Here is a 19,010-nt window from a genome sequence, read left to right as displayed (position 1 = left end):
TCTGAGATTTTTCTATTTGGATAAATTAAAAAATTCTGCAAAACTAGTTTCCCATCATAATAAAAATAATAAAACTTAGAAACAAATCCAGAGTTAACAATTTCAAGAAACTGAAAAATCTAAAATTTTGTTTCTTTTTAGATATTATTTGATTCTTTCATTCTTGTTGAATATAAAAATGTTATTTCAGTAAAGGTTGTATTGATATGTTCACCTTTTTTTACAGAATTTAGAGTAAGACGTAAATCTGAAGCCGGACCTGAACCTAAACCTGAACTTAAATCTGATCCTGAACCTGAACCTGAAAACTGAACCTGTACCTGAACCAGAACCAGAACCTGAGCCTGAACCAGAACCTGAGCCTGAACCTGAACCTGAACCTGAACCTGAACCAAAACCTGAAAGCTGAACCTGAACCTGAACCAGAACCTGAACCTGAAAGCTACACCCAATGAATAGAACTGAAGAAGATCTCGGAATTGATTCCTCAATTAACGTTGAGGAAGAAATTAACAAAATCATTCAAACTTTCCAGGTATTAAATATTCTTTAAATATTTACTCTCTTTAAAGGGACTGTACTCTCTTTAAAGGGACTGTACTCTCTTTAAAGGGACTGTACTCTCTTTAAAGGGACTGTACTCTCTTTAAAGGGACTGTACTCTCTTTAAAGGGACTGTACTCTTTTTAAAGGGACTGTATTTCTCTTTAAAGGGACTGTACTCTCTTTAAAGGGACTGTACTCTCTTTAAAGGGACTGTACTCTCTTTAAAGGGACTGTACTCTCTTTCAAGGGACTGTACTCTCTTTAAAAGGACTGTACTCTCTTTAAAGGGACTGTACTCTCTTTAAAAGGACTGTACTCTCTTTAAAGGGAATGTACTCTCTTTAAAGAGCCTGTACTCTCTTCAAAGGGAATGTACTCTCTTTAAAGGGACTGTATTTCTTTACAAGGACTGTTCTCTCTTTAAGGGGACTGTACTCTCTTTAAGAGGGACTTTAGACGTAAATTTAAGTGACCCTCATGTAATGAAGTGGCATGCACGAGTAAACAATGTATATATTTTACATGATTAGGCTAGAAAAATAAGGATATATCCGTCGTCTTATATTAAATATCTGATAAAGGGTACTGCTGTAAATCGGACATGCCACTTTAAACAATTTTAAATAACGTTTATATCACTTAAACTTTGTAGAACTATGCATAATGGATCAATACTAATTGAACCCTTAAAAAGATTTTTAATTTAAATGGATTGAAAAACGTAAATTAATTGGGTTTTAGTTTAAAAAGTGCCATGAACATTTTATAACTGGAAAAATATCAATTTCTTATCATTCAAAAAGTTGAGAACTAGTTTTTTTAACAATCGGTCCTTTCCACAGTAAGCTGTGGCTTTTGATCATAATTTGACCGATAAAACAAAATTTTTTCTCTTCAATTATTTTTTGTCGGCGAATGCGTTAAAAATGAAAAAGTAAAAAGATTTTTAATTTTAGACAAAAACTAGATTGAAAATTAAAATACCTATCATATCTCGCCCTTGCTTCGTCCAGGATGGACCGTTGTGGTTTTGTTTAGTGTCAACTCTCCAATTAAAATTAGATTATAAAGTTTCAAAGATAATGAAATGTTTTTTTTTGTTACAGTGTGTCCCACGAAACATGACAGTTGGTGAATAAAATTTAAAATGTCTTCTTCCATAATTAGTTTTGTTGTTTGATAAAAAAGAGAATGATAAAACATAAATTATGTTGATCTTTTGTAATAAAAATGATTTCAAAGTAAAATAAATTTAAGGAAAAAATGTTTTTAAAACGAAATAAACTGCAAAAAGTCTTAAATTTCAATAAAATATTGGGAAGAAGACATTCAAAACTATTGACTAACTGGGACACCCTGTATTTTTTTTATAATGTCTCTGTTAGCCTTGAAGTTGATATTTATTACGAGAGTAATGCCTTTGATATTTTTTTCAAATCTTTTAAATTTTTCAAATTTTTCAAATTTTTCAAATTTTTAATTTTTTAGACGGACAACGTGGTACTTGATAAACCTACAAGAATAATATGTATTATTCTCTACACCTGTATATTCTCTTGTTCAGGTAAACACAGCATAATATTAAAGGAACAGTTTGCGAGAAATAATTTAAACTTAAAGAGGCAGTTTCCGAGAATTATAAACACTTAAAGAAACATTTGCTAGAAATGATTAAGTCTTAAAGGAACAATCTGCTTATAATCATAAAACCTTAAACGAATAGATTGATAGAAATGAATAAAAAAAGTTTGTTGCAAATATAATAAACTTAAAGGAACAGTTTGCAAAGCGACAGTTAGCAAAAATTGCAAGTTTGCAAGAATTGATAAGATTTAAAGAAGCATTTGTTAGAAATTATTAAGTCTGAAAGGAACAATACGCTAAGAATTTTAAACCTTAAAGGAGTAGATCGCTAGAAATGATTAAAACTTCTATTAATAATACAACCTTAAAGGAACAGATCGCAATGATTAAAACTTTTTATTAATAATAAAACCTTAAGAAACAGTTTACTAGAAACAATTTAAACATAAAGAAACAGTTTACTAGAAATAATTTAAACATAAAGAAACAGTTTACTAGAAATAATTTAAACATAAAGAAACAGTTTACTAGAAATGTTAAAGGAGGAGTTTCCCAGAATTTAATCTTAAAGAGACAATTTTCTAGAAATGATAAAAACACAAAAGCAATATAATGAAAATTGTAACTGTAAAATTAAGGCAATCGATTCCAGCTTTAATTCAGATTCGAACAATATATCTAGGCAACCTGTGTCCGAATTTAATGAATTTAAGCCGCGTCTTAAATCCGCCAGAAACCGGTTTCAATTGAGCGCCGGCTTAAATCTTGAAACATTGAATGCAATTTTAAGTGAAACCAACTATATTTGAGCGGCGGTTTAAATTTAAGCCGCCGCTCAAATTCTTTAAATACGGTCTCTGATAATTGTGAAGCTTTGATACTCCAAAGGAATTGAGTTTTTGCAACAAACTCAAATTTCCCAATCCCTATACCTTTTTCAACCTAAAAGTGTAAACCTTAGATATTTCAAACTTGGATTATATGTTCTATCAGAATTCATAGTTTGAAATATCAATGGTTTTCGACATAAGCTTGCAGATATATAGGGATTAGAAAATCAGAGTTTGTGGCAAAAACTCAATTCCTTTAGGTAATTTGATCTAAGAACTATGGGTATGCAACGGCTTGGATTGCAAAAATATAGGGATTATAAAATCAGAGTTTGTGGTAAGGACTAAATTCCTATGGGCATTTTGAATGACTCTCTCAAGAAATATTAATTTCCGAGTTGACATTTTCTTTAATTTGTTTGTTTATGTTGATTTAATATTTGTAATTAAATGTTAATTTCCGAGTTGACATTTTCTTTAATTTGTTTGTTTATGTTGATTTAATATTTGTAATTAAATGGCGAGTAAATAAGAAAAGGTTTCATGAGAGAATTACAAGGATTTACGACAAATTAAATGAAAATCCGTTATATAGATAATTAATAGTATCACGAGAAACAGATCTCATAACATAACTTAAAAAGAAGAAGGACAGGGGGAACCAGAAAGGAATTGAGTTTTTGCCACAAACTAAAATTTTTCAATATCTTGGCAACCTTTGTTATTTATTTGATCTAACAGAATTCAAAGTTTGAAATATCTAAACTCTTCCATATTGGGTTGCAAAGATATAAGATTAGAAAATTAGAGTTTGGGGCAAAGACTCAAATCCTTTGTTTCCAAATTAGAGAAACATTTAAAATTTTAAAAAAAATGATTACTCGCCTTCTAGTCCTTATATCTTTGCAGCCAGATGATACTGTGAACTGTCTATTCTGCGAAGTCAAGAAGTAAAAGTTTAAAATATCAAAGGTTAACAACGTTAGGTAGCAAAGATATAGGGATTAGAAAATTAGATTAGATTAATTTAGATTAGAAAAACAAACAACAAATTTTCACACTTTAATATCTAAAGGGTTGTTTTTTTATCAATCATTAATTAATATTGCAAACAAACTGTTTTCAAATAAATTGGAAAGTAATTTAAAGGAAAACTTGAACTTGGTTTCCGAGTTTTTAGAATATTCCAAAACTTTTTAGCAACTGAACTTTTCTTATATTATTTATTGGAATTGAGTCTTTGCCACAAACTCGGATTTTCTAATTCCTTTATCTTGGCAACCCAATGTCATAGACCTTAGATATTTCAAACTATGAATTCTGAATTTGTGGCAAAGACTGAATTCCTTTATGAACAGAATAAAAATTCTTCATATTTTCAACTAAATGTTCTACATTTCGAGAAAAATGTGTTATTTTTCGATCAAAATATTCTTTATTTGAATCAAAATGTTTTATTTTTCGAAAAAATGTTCTTAATATCGATCTAAAAGTTTGTATATTTTTTGTAAAATGTTCTGTATTTCGAACAGTATTAAGATTTCTTTTAATATCGTAGGATATTAGAGGATTTTAATCAAACCCATATCAGGTTTCAATGATACTTCTGAACAGTAAATTGCAGAAAATAATCTGAAATGATTTCCCTGATTTCCGATATTCTCTATTTTATGTAATTCCAATTTTATAAAAAAAATTTAAAAAACACTATCTGAAGTGCCCGGAGATTTTAAAAAATCAATGTTACCCCCAGGGTACCCATAAGTTTCCTCAAACTATTTCAGTCAATTTGGTACAGCTATAGCTAGCATATTCACCCTAATACATATAGAGTGAAAAGCTTCAATATATAGATTTCTTAAATAGTTTCTCATACCTAAAAACAAACACGCTGAATCAATTTTCAGAATATAGAAACACGTACCACTGAACCAAAGATAGAATATATACATTTTTGTTATGATAATGTGCACTGCAGACTGGAAACTGATTTAGTTTGGTAACCGCCAAAAAAGTTCACTGAAAAAAATCCCGTGGAAAAAGTACTATGGAAAAAAGTCCTGTGGAAAAAAGTCCCGTGGAAAAAGTCCTGTGGAAAAAATTCCGGTTGAAAAAGTCCTGTGGAAAAAAAGTCCTGTGAAAACAGTCCTGTGGAAAAAGTCCTGTGGAAAAAAGTCCTGTGGAAAAAAGTCCCGTGGAAAAAGTCCTATGGAAAAAAGTCTTATGGAAAAAAGTCCTGTTGAAAAAAGTCCTTGAATTAAGAATTTTCTGGAATTAAAGTTTTACCATTTTGAGACTTTATTTTCAATATGAAGATGCATAGAAGAAAAGTCCTTTTATGAAATCGTCTAAGACTTGACCTCATTTTCCCAAGCCTTAGGGCTTTTTTCTTAAGGACTTTAATTCATGTGATCCAATTTTTTAAGACTTTATTGCCAGCCCCCATATTATTATAGAAAAAAACGTCCCAGGAATTTATACCTCAGTACTCAATTTCCACTGATATTTTATCTTAGGACTTCAGAAAATTGAGATTTTTTTACAAACGTTTTTATTTTTAGGTTTTATTTCCGGGGACTTTTTTCATGTGACTTTCCTACCTTTCCTACATAGATTTTTCAGTTCCTGGGAGGTTGTTTAAGAAGCAGCACTAATGTTCTATTTCTATATTTTAAAAATAGTAGTTTCTACTCACTGTTTGTTTGTCAGTTTGGATGTCTGATAATAACTTTTGAACCCCTTGAAAAATTTGTCTCACATTTTGATTTGGGTACTCAGCAGAACCACATAATTGTTGTTTACTTGGTTTTAAAATTCTAAGTTGATTGGGTCGACTTTTATCGGAAAGCACCAGCCAGAGCAGGGTTTCCATGTCTTCTATTTAATAAAGCTCTATGCTTATATAAATATATTTTGTATATTTATATATTTGTGTATTCGTATTGAAATTCATTTTTTAAATTAAAAACTTTCCAACAACTTTTTTAGCATATTTTACCCCCAGAAGACCCATGGGTTTCCTCAAAAAACTTCAGCCCATTCGGTCTAGCCGTTTGGCCGGCTATAGGGAACATGTATACGCACATTTTGTTTTATTATATAGATACATATTTTTTTTAAAGGAAAAATTTCTACTTAATGTGAAAACAGCAGAGCCTTGAATCCTAATAGCTTAACAACGGCAGCCAGAAAACACTGTAACGAAAAAATGAACAATAACGACTATATAACGCAACTAGTTTTTCCTGTTACCACTGTATATGATAGAAAACTTGCTTCTATTTACCATTATTTAGAATTAGGTTAACTAGAATCCATGAAACTTGATAGTGAACTCTCTTTTCTCTATTTGCAGGGGACATCAGTTTCAAAACTGACACTTGGCCTATATCTAACACTGAGTGTGTCAATTTTGGAACTTATGTTCCCTGAATTGGTACTTTGTTACAACATTCAAATTTTTGAACGACATTAGTTTCATCAGTCTGGCTCTCCTATAGTTATACCGTTTAAAATAAATCTTAAACTGTCACTATTTCTGAGTCCGAATTCAATGAATTTTAGCCGCTTCTTAAATCCGTCATAACCCGGTTTCAATTGAGCGCCGGCTTAAATCTTGAAACATTGAATACTATTTTAAGTGGAACCAACTATATTTGAGCCGCGTCTCAAATTTAAGCCGCGGCATAATTCATTATATTCGGCCTCTGATTTTCCAATTGTCTAGCTTCGAAATATCTTTTTTGTAAAAACAACACTTCAGAAAGATCTTCCATTTATTAAATTCTGTTTTTATGATATCAAAGATCAAAAGCGAGTATTATAGAAGCCTGGAGGACAGACTCTAATAAAAGAGGCTGGGCTGGATCAGTATCTTTATTATATCTTAAAAGTATAGCATTATCAAAAACAGTTCTCTCAGATCACACGAGGAATCAATTAAATATATTTGGTTTGGTTTCAAGATGTGGAAATATCGTCTTCCACATTAATATTCTTGGTATATTTTACATAAAAAGAAAATATACAACATTTTTTTTAAAATCAGACCACCATCTAGAAATCACATCGCAAGTCAAAACTAACTGTAAACTCCAGTTCATTCCAAGTACCGGGTCTACTTCTAATCACCTAGAGCTGTACAATATAAATATGTAAGGAATAACAGGACAGTGAATCAAAGTAAAGATCCCCTACAAGTGGAATTTATGTGAACTTTCTCCTTCTGAAAGTTCAAGAATGCCGCGTCGATTAAAGACGAATTTTTATCCTCGTCTTTCTCTTGTAGTTTTGCTGAACCTGCTGGTGGTGGTGGGTGTAACGAGGAGGAGGGAGATGAGAACAACCAGGAATATTTTTATCCTCCAGCTCTCATTGGCCGACCTCCTACTCGTCCTCACTCTACCCTTCACCCTCACTGACGTCCTCCATAGGAAACCAGACACATTTAAAAAATTTAAAAAGGATAATTGCAAAATTGAAAACCCATTTAAAACAGCAAAAGTTGACATATGAGGATGTATAAAATGTCCCCCCCCCCTCCAACATATAGTTTTACTGTAAGATCGTTTTTGTGTCCCAGACTTCTCAGGGCTTCAGAAAAACGAAGTTCGAAGTGTCCCATGACAGTTTCAAAATGACTTAAAGGTCGTCTTTGAAATAGTTGCGTCTTTTATACGTAAACCTAATTTAGAGGTAAAATTATAGAGTTAATAATCACAAAATACCACTTGTCCTCGAATTTCCAAAATGTGGTCAACCCTTTTTTTGTACTTTCATTATTACTGGAGTTACAGGGTGTCCCACGAAACATGACAGTTGGTGAATAGTTTGGAATGTCTTCTTCCATATACTGTATTACATATTAAAGACTTTTCGCAGTTTATTTCGTTAAAAAATTCTTTTTCTCAAATATGTTTTACTTTAAAATCAAATTTACTATTTTATGAATGCAATATAATGTTTTTTATTATTCGCTTTGGTATCAAACAACTTAACAAATTATGGAAGAAGACATTTGAAACTATTTACCAACTGTCATGTTTCGTGGGACACCCTGTATGATGGATTTTGTTCAGAATTCGATATTACTTGTTTTATTTAATAACTTGAAATCTTAACGAAGTTCTAAATAGATCCGATAATTTTGATAGGACAATGCCAAACCACATTTTAGAAATTTTAGTAATATTATTTTTGACGACGACCTTCAATATGACTTGCTACTCTTATTTTTTGTGGGACACCCTGTGAACATTTTTATTTTTTTGTATGAAAATTAACTTAATGAGTTAAAAATTACTGCTGATTCATTTTTAGAAATAAAGCGCATAAAGTCAAAGTGAATCCTTCAGATTTATTCAATTAAAGTTTATTTTAGATGTTAAGCGCTTAATGGACGAATTAAATTAATTCCATTAAAATATTTTATCCTCGGAGTCATAGAATTCATTTTTTTTCTTTAGTTTCTCAGGATTTGTTTAAATACTTCAAAAAAAAGGTTGAAAACGCATGGGGAATTTGCCAATTGTTTACATTCTCCTGTGACGTATTAGGACAGCTCAGGAACTAGTTTTATTGTAAACAAACATCCTTTGTAACTTTTGAATGCCTGAATTCTATCAATGTTTTTTAAAACAATTATTTAAAAATTTCTTTTATAGTCTAAAAACGTCATTGCAGTCTACTGTAAACAATCCTATAAAATTATTTTTAAATTAACCTATCCTTGGTGTCAATTTTAACATTCTTTCTGGTTTGAATTCAGGACCTGGATATTAGGGAACAGTCCTTTTCTCTGCAGGTAATATTTAATATTTTTTTATGATTAAAGGAAGATTTTTTTTAATTGGATTTAATTTGAGGGCACCAGACAAGAATGGACAGAGCGCTGCGTCTAACCGCAAAAGTCTGTTTCATGTACCTCCTAAGAAAATATGAGGAAATTAAAGTGATGTGTATAGACCCTTGATTTTGTGCCTTGCAACCTGATGATGTGAACTTATGATATATCAAACTTAGATTATTTGAAGAAAAAAATTAACAGTTTAAAATATCTAAGGTTGATGACATTGGGTTGCCAAGATATAGGGATTAGAAAATCAGAGTTTGTGACAAAGACTTCACTTTCCTTTATTTTTGGGCACGGTNCACAGTACCCCCATAGTACCCCACAGTTCCCCACAGCACCCCACAATACCCCAAAGTACCCCGCAGTACCCAACAGTACCCAACAGTACCCTGCAGATATGGGGATTACAAATTGGCGTTGTTGCCATCCTTCCCTCCATTAAGTGGTCAGCTGATTAGTATTAAACTAGCTTTTTTGTCCATGAAAATAGTGCAAAACTATAAAGAAAACATCCTTAGAAGTGCTTACCTATATTTTTTTATTAAAAAAAAAATTCTGTTTGGTTTCTGTACCCCCTCCCCCCAGTAAAGCCCAGTACTTTGCAGTACATTGTACCCTAAAGCACTCTGTATTCCCTGTTACAATCACTTTCCATTAAAAGATTTTCGAATTAAAAATTGGTGTTTTTGCCATTCCTCCCTCCAATTAATCATCAGCTGTTTAGTTTTAAACCATCAACATAATGTCTTTTATACTGTTTTACACAAAAGGTTCTTTAAGATTCGAAACCTCCCCAAACACTTGTACTCCGATAGCGTACTGCTTACTTAATGTGTACTGCAAGAATAGGCTGTATATCGTATATCGTATATTAGTAAACCGTCTTAAGTGTACACTGAAGCTGAATAGCTGCCCAGTAGTCCACTATCATCCCCCCTGGGAAAACTAATTGAAAATGAATGAAAAATGGATGGAAAATGAATAGAAAATGAATAGAAAATGAATAGAAAATGAATAGAAAATTAATGGAAAATGAATAGAAAATGAATAAAAATGAATGGAAAAAATGGATATTTATTGAAAGTAAATGGAAAATTAATATTAAGTGAATGAAAAATGAATTAAGAATGAATGGAAAATAAAGGGAAAATGAATGGAAAACATGGGTATTCGTAAAGAAGCACTTTATATGGAAAACAGATCAAATTTACTTTAAAATAAAATTGTTATCACATTTGATAAAAATTGAAACCTAACTCTGTTTGTTTAGAATATTCGATCAAATGAATATTCAGAATTAATTTAGTTTACCTAAATAAAAAATTGCAAACTATAATCATCGATTTTTTTCGACGCATTCGTAAAAATTTGATATTTTATAATATATTTTATTTTTTATGATTCGAGATACTTTTGAAAACAGTCATTCTTGTTTCGAGGATTTTTGTTAATGAAGACGATATTTTCATATTTTACAGGAATGTTCAAAAATATTGTAAGAATCTGGTGTTTAGACTGACAAAGACTGTACCTCTAGTAGCAGTATTCTGTTCCTCTATCTCTATAATGGTTATAGCGGTGGATAGATATATTGTCATCACGAAGAACTACACAAGAAAGGTTTAAGTTTATCTTTTTTTTTAATTATTTATAATTTTTCTCACTTTTCTTCCTTTCCCCCAGCCCCATATTCCACTTTCCTTTCTGGACCCCCTTATTTCACTTTTCTTTCTTTACCCCCTATTACACTTTCACCACTATTCCCCCTTATTTTACATTCCTTTCTTTCCGCATATTCCACTTTCCATTCTTTTTCCCCTTATTCCACTTTCCTTTCTTTTCCCCTTATTCCACTTTCCTTTCTTTTCCCTATATTCCACTGCTTTTCTTTTTCCCATATTCCACTTTCCTTTCTTTTCCCCATATTCCACTTTCCTTTCTTTCCCCATATTCCACTTTCCTTTGTTTTCCCCATATTCCACTTTCCTTTCTTTTTCCCATATTCCACTTTCCATTCTTTTTCCCCTTATTCCACTTTCCTTTTTTTCCCCATATTTCACTTTCCCTACTATTCCCCTTATGTCAATTTCTCTTCGTTTATATTTGATTTTCATTTTTTTGCTTTAGATTTTGCTCCGCTAGTCGCATGTTTCGCCCCCCCCCTCTCCGACATTACTTATCCCCTTATAGTAAGATTAATTTTGAATGTGCTAGGCTAAACATGCTTGGTTCTCCTGCGGGTTGACAGCTCTCTTTGGTACAATCCTAGCAATACCAGTCTTTGTCAGGCATATCAATCAAATCAATCAATTCGATCAGATAAATCAGATCAATCATTTAAATCAGATAAATCAAAAAATCATATCAATTAGGTCAATTAGATTAATCAGATCAATTAGATCAATCAGATCAATTAGATCAGTCACATCAATGAGATCAATCAGATTAATTGGATCAATCAGATCAATCGGATCCATCAGATCAATAGAAATTTTTTCTAAAAGATTAAACATAACAACGAGAAACGTTAGATACTACTGCTTTGTAACAATATAAAAAGCACAAAAATTGTTTCAATGTCGTTTTCCTATTCCACAGTTTTCTAGTTCTCACTGTGATAGTTTACTTTCTTGGATTTTTTTTCTTCTCTTCAATATATTCCTTGAAAATTTGAAAGCATTCCCTTACAAATCCTGAATGTTTGTTTGTACTGCAGAACTGGTTTGTACAACATGAAGGAAGTTGTAAACAACATGGTGAGTAAAATATTCAGATTTTATTTAAATATTTGATAATGGAAAACTCGCGTTTTTTTCATGGTTTTAGAGGAAATTTCATTGAGAATGTAGTAACCACAATGGCGTATTTATTATTTATAATTTTTTACAATTAAGGAAAAAACTAAGATATTCTTGATTTGATTTTACAAAAAAGCTCAACTTTTTATTTTGCTTTAAAAAAGAAGAAGAATTACTTACCCTAATACCCTGTATTCGACTTTAAAAAAGAAAACTTGTTTTTATCTATACTCCCCCCCTACCTTAGCATCTAGCCCTGGCTATCAAAACTCCCCCCTCCCCCAGCATCTAGCCCTGGCTATCAAAACTCCCGCTCCCCCAGCATCTAGCCCTTGCTATCAAAACTCCCCCCTCCCCCAGCATCTAGCCCTTGTTATCAAAACTCCTCTGTCCCCCGGCATCTAGCCCTTGCTATCAAAACTCCTCTGTCCCCCAGCATCTAGCCCTTGCTATTAAAACTCCCTTCTCCCCCAGCATCTAGTTCTGGCTATCAAAACTGCCCCCTCCCCCAGCATCTAGCCCTTGCTATTAAAACTCCCCCCTCCCCCAGCATCTAGCCCTCGAAGGCTGTAAAATAAAATAACGACTTGTTTTTTCTTTTAGAGAATAATGATAAACGGACAGTATCTTAGACTAGAGGTAAACAAATATTCTAATAAGAGAGATATTTTTTCACAATTTTTTACTGACTTTTTAAAAATGGAGTAGTATGAATTCCAAGACATAATCCTGATATGTCAAACTATCTTGAGAACCCACCTTTGTCTCGGTATTTTCCTATAAAAGTCAATCCACTCAACTTAGAAACATTTCCTTGGTTCTCCCGAGGTCCCCAATCAAATTTGAGGCGATTCGGTCCAGGGGTTCCTGAGTTATGATCAGACATACATACAGACAAACAGAGATTATTACTTTATATATAGATATTGAAGATGAATAAGACAGTATTGTTAATTCTTTGTCTTATTCTTATCTTTTTGAATCATGGTTAGATTTATTCCTCTAGAATATCTTATGTTCGGATCTAATGGATGTAAAACTAAAATTATCCTAAAATTTTAAAAGCTGTTACAGTGGATATCAAGATTAAAAGTTGTTTCAGATTTGTGCTATTTCACACAAAATTTTTATTCTTGATCATATTTTCCAATTTAGAAAATCCTTTGCGGCATTTCTTGATTTAAAGGGAGTGACCGGAAATGGTGAGTATGAAGGCTGAACTGAGAATGTAGTATTGTAGAGAAATTGTTTAGGATTCATTTGAGACATTGTTGTATTTCGGATTGTTCTTAATATGAGTGAACAGTCCCTTGAATTCAACGAGATGCCAGAGATAAGTACAACCCGAGCCGTAGCAGAAGACACAAGTCTCCTGCACTATACCGCTCCGGGTCCTGTGCTATATACAGCGCACAGACAGCATACAGAGGGAACTTAACAGGATGAGCTACTTAGAAGAATACTTAAACGTTAAGTTAGGAAACCTTGATAATAAAGGGATTCTGACTAACAATTATGTCAACAGTTTATCTTTATGTAATATGATGTATACATTTATGATTATGTGAATAAATGTGTTAACATTGTATTGAATGGATTTATTACTTTGGGTGTTAATAATTGCACGAGCATATAATTGTATAAGGCTTACTCTGTATGATTGAGATAGCCGAAGTATAATAATGCCAGGTTGCAAATATATCAACAGAGCATGAGGGTTAGGCCCGAGTGATGGAAATAACCCGATCTGCAATGTTGTCAGGTTGCAAAGATAATCGATTTAGAAACAAGTAGAATTACTTGAAGCATAATCTTATCAAAGTTTGCTAATTTAAGTTTGCCAATTCATTGCACATTTTAGTGGTCACAGGATACTACAACATTTAAAACGTTTTAATGATGTATAATTATACGGAGTCGAGGTTCAAAATCATCCATTTGGGTGGAAGAGGTGGAATGTCATGAGAATCGATTTTTTAATTTATTAGATAACTACGACAAAAGTATAACAAAAATTCTAAAGCAAACGAATAAGTTGTTTAGGAACAGGTTAAAAAATAAAAATTGACTCTTATTATCGCAAATAAGTAATCTTATTCAGTTATTTGTCTCTTTAATGTCTCATTGATCACAAAACGTTTTCTGTAGATCTCCTGGAATTTTTATTAAAATGACGACATTTAAAGAATTTAAAGAAATCTATTCGTAAAGAATAAGAAATTCATTACAATGATGAAAAAGAAATAATGGATTCTAAAATTAATTTATTGACAAATTTCTATTGAGAAATATGTTCCAAAACATCTAATTAGTTTACTGTCGAACTTTTGTTACATTTTTTGTCGTCGTTATATAAAAATTTAATAAAAATTGTTTCTCAAAATGTAACTACACTCAAATGGATGATTTTGAACGTCGACTCCGTATGATTATACATCATTAAAACGTTTCATACGTCTCAAATGAATCCTAAAACATTTCTTCACGATACTACATTCTCAGTTCAACTACCATACACTGCCGGTCACTCCCTTAAAAAAAAGAAACACAACAATTATTCCACAGTTTTTATCTAGTATACTATTTACAAACCGAAGCAATGTTTATTAAGGCGAATTCCAAATCCAATTTTTATTAAAATTATTTGTCAAAAAATTCAAAATCTAACTTTATGTTATTTTGGCATGTTGGTTAAATACATCTTTAAACTAAATAATACTTGTTCTAAAAAAGTAAATATTTTATTTTTCTGAAACAAAGCATCTTCTCCAAGATATTATTATTATTATCTTACTTTATCATTTATCTTCCTTAATTTACAAACATTTTGCTTTTCTTTTCTCTTTGATCATGAAAAAAAAAGAAAGATGTATTATATCAGAAAAAAAAACTTAGAACGAACGAAAAATAAACTCTAGAGTCTGATTAATCAATTAAAAAATCAAATTAAAACAAGAAAATTAACTTAACGCAAAGGCTGAGTATAAATTATGCATCTAGTAAGTTAAAGACTTCGGTTCAAAATATGCAAGGAAAAATAGTTCACACTTCATTTACACTAATAGATTATTAATACAATAGTTACCATTGGCAATCAGATTTTGTAAAGAATGCTTGACGCGAACCCATTTGTGTCAAATGTAACACAGTTCCTTTCCCTTTTTTTGGTGCAAAGCTGGCATTGGATAGAACTGCGTATAAGAAGAAATAAAAGAACAGATAAAACTGCAGTAATATCACTGCAATTTAAGCATATGATACAGCATAAATTCGGAAAGGATGAACGTGAATCCTATCTATTGTACTTGATAATCTATTATGCATTTCACGTAAATGCATTTACGTATTAAACAATTTAAAATTTCTAAATATTCCATAAGGAACCGTGACGATGAAATTTTAAAAGTATTTTTATATAAAATATTTAGGAGTATCCAGACTCAAGATACAAGGAACTCGAGAATATACATGCCTGTATATTTATTATTATTATTATTGTTATTATTATCATTATCATTATCATTAGTTTTATTGTTAATTTAACTCGTATTAATCAGGACTGGAGGGTGGGAGAACAATTCAATGTGAGTGATAGAATTTGGTTCACCCTATTCTCTACTCTCCTACAGTTCATCATTCCACTAGTTGTAATCTCTACTTGCTACTGTAGGATATCTATCTATCTCCAGGTTAATACTAATTAAAGGGGGTGCTAGCGTAATATCAAGTGACGCTCCGTGAAGATGAAAATACCCTTTAAACCATTTGTTCATCAATAATGTGTAAGATATTGTCTTTTTTCTAAAGTGTTTAATTCTGATAAGTTCCTACTTGTTTTCCTGCAATAGAAATGCACAAGTTACTTATGTAGGGAAACCACAAATGAAAATATATTCAGATTTGAAAATTATAAAAATTGATTTTTAATTCATACGTAATCAGATAAGGGTACCAATGCCATCTTTGCATGGACTGCCACTTAAATTGTATACTTACAGTCCCTTTAAATCAATTATTGTATCTGTGTAATATGTCAAAACATATGTCATAGATTCCATAAATAATAAAGAAGCCTTTTATTTTTATGTTGAAAGTTTTAGTGCTTTTTCTTTCCTTTGAAAAGGTTTGAAAAAGATGAATATTTCCGAGAAATATACTTTCATAATAATTTATTAATAGTCATATTACTTTTGCCTTTTGATATCTAAACCAGTTGTGAAGATAAAAATAAAAATAAATATATTTTAAAGTTTTTTTCTTATGATCAATTAGGATGATAAAAAATCACTTTGAAACTTAAATTTGCCATCAAACAAATAAATTATCATTAATTTCTTTTTCATATGTTTACTCTCACCCGGAAAGATTGACAATAAAACGAATGAAGCTAATTATACAGTTTTTAATATGTAGATATTTATTAATATGTATTATTGATTCCAAACTTATAGTTAGCCTATAAATATATATATTTGAATATATATGAAAATATTAACTTTAAGTATATTCTCTCAACTAACTTTTTTATTATAAAAAGTTTTCCATGTATCTTGCAACCCTAAAAGTTTACTCTTGTGTGTAAGATGAAAACAGTTCATTCTGCTTGTCTGTCTGTGAGGTCTATACTCTACATGTAGGGTTGTTAATCGGTTTAAAAACGATCGTTTTTCGTTTCGTTTTTAGTTTTTTCTGAAAGCAATCGTTTTGTTTTTGCTAATGAATCTGAGTTTTTTTTTGTTTCAGGAAGATAATTTTATGAATGTTTTCATAAATGTATTTATCGAGACAACTAACATTACCGTTTTCTGATATAAGGATTATCCGACTAAAAAATGTATTTGTCTTTAATAGGTTCTTTTTTCGTTTTTTCTTCGTCGTTTTTTAAACGAACGGATCATTTATAAAAAACGAAAACGATCCACCCCTTTCTGTATATATTAAGGTACTGAGTCGTTGCCACAAACTCTCAACAATTTAACAAACTATTTTCTGTAAAAAATGTTCGTTTATTCCAGAAATACTGCTAATAGCAAATACACCAGTCTTTTTAAATTTTACCAAAAGCTTAATTAAATAAAAGATGTAATGAAAAAGAACATTGTATATTGTATATTGTATATTGTATATTGTATATTTCCCCACCAGAATCCTAACTGGCCTATTATCCTGATTTGTCTAGTGTGTTGCTGTTTTCCGTCAACAATTGTATATTGTATATTGTATAAAATTAAAAGACAGCCAAGGGACTTGAACAAGATTAAAAAGTACCAAGGAAAAAAGTTTAAGTGGTGAATACATTCGTCATTTATGAAATCTGTTTTCGTAATAACTTTGAAAAAAGTTTTAAAATGTAGGAATAAAAAACTTTAAAACTTTTTACATTTAGGCGAACCGACATCCTTGTCAAAGAAACAGTGCAAATCAGAGAAAAACGAATTTACTTCTCTTTCTCATTTCTCTGATATTTTCAGTAAGGTAAACATATTTTCACACAATTCTTCAGAGACAGTTAGACCCAGAAAACTGTGGAACAGGAAGACGACTGTTAGACTCAATTTTTGATCTGATCTTAAAAACAGGAAAAACAGGAATTGTGTAGTGTACACAGACTCATTTAACTTATTAAGCTGATTTTTAAGCTACTGGTATAATTACGTCTATATATACTTTGCGTCGGTGTCTGGGTGTCTGTTTGTTTGTTTGTTTGTTTCTAAATAATAAACGTCAAAACGGCTGAACCGAGCGGGCCAAAATTTTCTGTGGGACCTCACAAGACCCCCAGGGAAGATCAAATTAAAAAATTTAGCCTCTAACAAAATTCGATTGTCATTAAATTTAAAAAATCCACGACATTTTTTTTTACAAAATTCGCAAATTTTTTGTTTGTTTTTGTTTTACAAGGAATATAAAGAAAAAATGTTAACAATTGAAATAGAAGATGGGCGCCAAGTACTTTAACAAAACAATATAAATAATAAAATATACCCATAATCCCTAGTTGGATACCCATAATCCCTAGTAGGATACTCATAATCCCTAGTTGGATACCCATAATCCCTAGTTGGATTCCCATAATCCCAAGTTGGATACCCATAATCCCAAGTTGGATACCCAAAATCCCTATTGGATTCCCATAATCCCAAGTTGGATTCCCATAATCCCAAGTTGGATACCCATAACCCCAAGTTGGATTCCCATAATCCCTAGTTGGATTTCCATAATCCCTAGTTGGAAACCCATAATCCCTAGTTGGATATACCCATAATCCCTAGTTGGATACCCATAATCCCTAGTTGGATATCCCCATAATCCCTAGTTGGATACCCATAATCCCTAGTTGGATATACCCATAATCCCTAGTTGGATACCCATAATCCCTAGTTGGAAACCCATAATCCCAATGCTTGATATCGATATCCACAGTGGATATTTTTGAAGTTTACAGTCTCTTTGAACCGTAACCCATGGATCATAGTTGTGAATGATGATTGGAAATTCTTTGAATTCCATTCCATTGGAAATCAGATCTTTAGGTTTAAGTTCATTTAGAAGTTTTTAAAAGGAGAATGGGCACATTTCCCCTCGAATGGCACAAATTTTCAAGGGAGATTCACGCCTTCATTTTTAAAGCTATCTTCTTGAGATTTTTCATGAAGGTCAGATTAGTGATTAACTCTAGGAAATAAAATGAATTTACAAATTTTAAGCAATAAAAAACAAAACAACATTTTCTCTTTTTTTTTTGAAAAATATAGGTTTTCCTGATTATAAGTAAAAATGCAAAGTTTGAGCAGAAAAACTTTATAAATGTAGATAGGAACTCAAATTCAATTTCCAAAGGGGAAAATGACCGGAAACAAAAGAAGGAAAAAATAAAAAGAATAGTTATCAAAGGAAGGATATTATCCACCATAATACAGGCACAATTTTACTTAAATCAGAAAGAATCTATATTTTTTCAAAAAAAAAAGGAAAATGCGGTAAAAATGTTTTTTTTTTTATTTCTTACCTTTTGAAAATACATTCCTATAGTTTATTACTAATCTGACCTTCATGCAAAATCTATAGAAAATAGCTCCAAAAATAAAGGCGTGAATCTCCCTTAAGAATTTGTGTCATTTGAGAGGAAATAGGCCCATTCCCGTTTAAATTGAAAATAAATTTGATTTCGAAGAATATTAAAATCTTAGCTGTAGATATGTTACACATTTCGGATTTTTTTGGACCCACTGTGATCCAAAAGTTGTAAATTTTCATGCAAAAATTGATGAAAAGGAATTGAGTCTTTGCCACAAACTCTCATTTTCTAATCACTTTATCTTTGGAACCAAAATTTGTGGACCTTAGATATTTCAAACTATGAGTTCTGTTAAATCAAATAATCAGAGTTTGAAATATCAA

General features: G+C 31.3%; 1 protein-coding gene across 1 annotated transcript; it reads left to right on the top strand.

Moving 5' to 3' along the window:
* Nucleotides 1-379: 379 nt before the first annotated feature.
* Nucleotides 380-17,096, top strand: LOC111695736 (neuropeptide Y receptor type 6). Its single transcript, XM_023465165.1, has 11 exons — nt 380-535; nt 2,035-2,110; nt 7,249-7,393; nt 8,728-8,763; nt 10,326-10,431; nt 11,026-11,099; nt 11,528-11,567; nt 12,213-12,248; nt 15,038-15,088; nt 15,164-15,298; nt 16,996-17,096. The coding sequence occupies exons 1-11, from the start codon at nt 452-454 to the stop codon at nt 17,086-17,088; spliced, it is 876 nt and encodes a 291-aa protein (XP_023320933.1). The 5' UTR covers nt 380-451; the 3' UTR covers nt 17,089-17,096.
* Nucleotides 17,097-19,010: the final 1,914 nt, after the last annotated feature.

This window comes from Eurytemora carolleeae, unplaced genomic scaffold (genome assembly GCF_000591075.1).
Source record: "Eurytemora carolleeae unplaced genomic scaffold, Eaff_2.0 scaffold87, whole genome shotgun sequence".
In the NCBI taxonomy this organism is placed as follows: domain Eukaryota; kingdom Metazoa; phylum Arthropoda; class Copepoda; order Calanoida; family Temoridae; genus Eurytemora; species Eurytemora carolleeae.
Note: the sequence above shows the minus strand (reverse complement) of the source record. Positions and strands in the feature narration are given on the sequence as shown.

What these genes read in the sequence shown, in the direction of transcription:
- LOC111695736 (XM_023465165.1), top strand. Translation starts at nt 452, where the DNA reads ATGAATAGAACTGAAGAAGATCTCGGAATTGATTCCTCAATTAACGTT. An exon ending in AACAGTCCTTTTCTCTGCAG is followed by an intron (nt 8,764 to 10,325) that starts GTAATATTTAAT and finishes TCTGGTGTTTAG; the next exon opens with ACTGACAAAGACTGTACCTC. An exon ending in GCAATACCAGTCTTTGTCAG is followed by an intron (nt 11,100 to 11,527) that starts GCATATCAATCA and finishes TTTGTACTGCAG; the next exon opens with AACTGGTTTGTACAACATGA.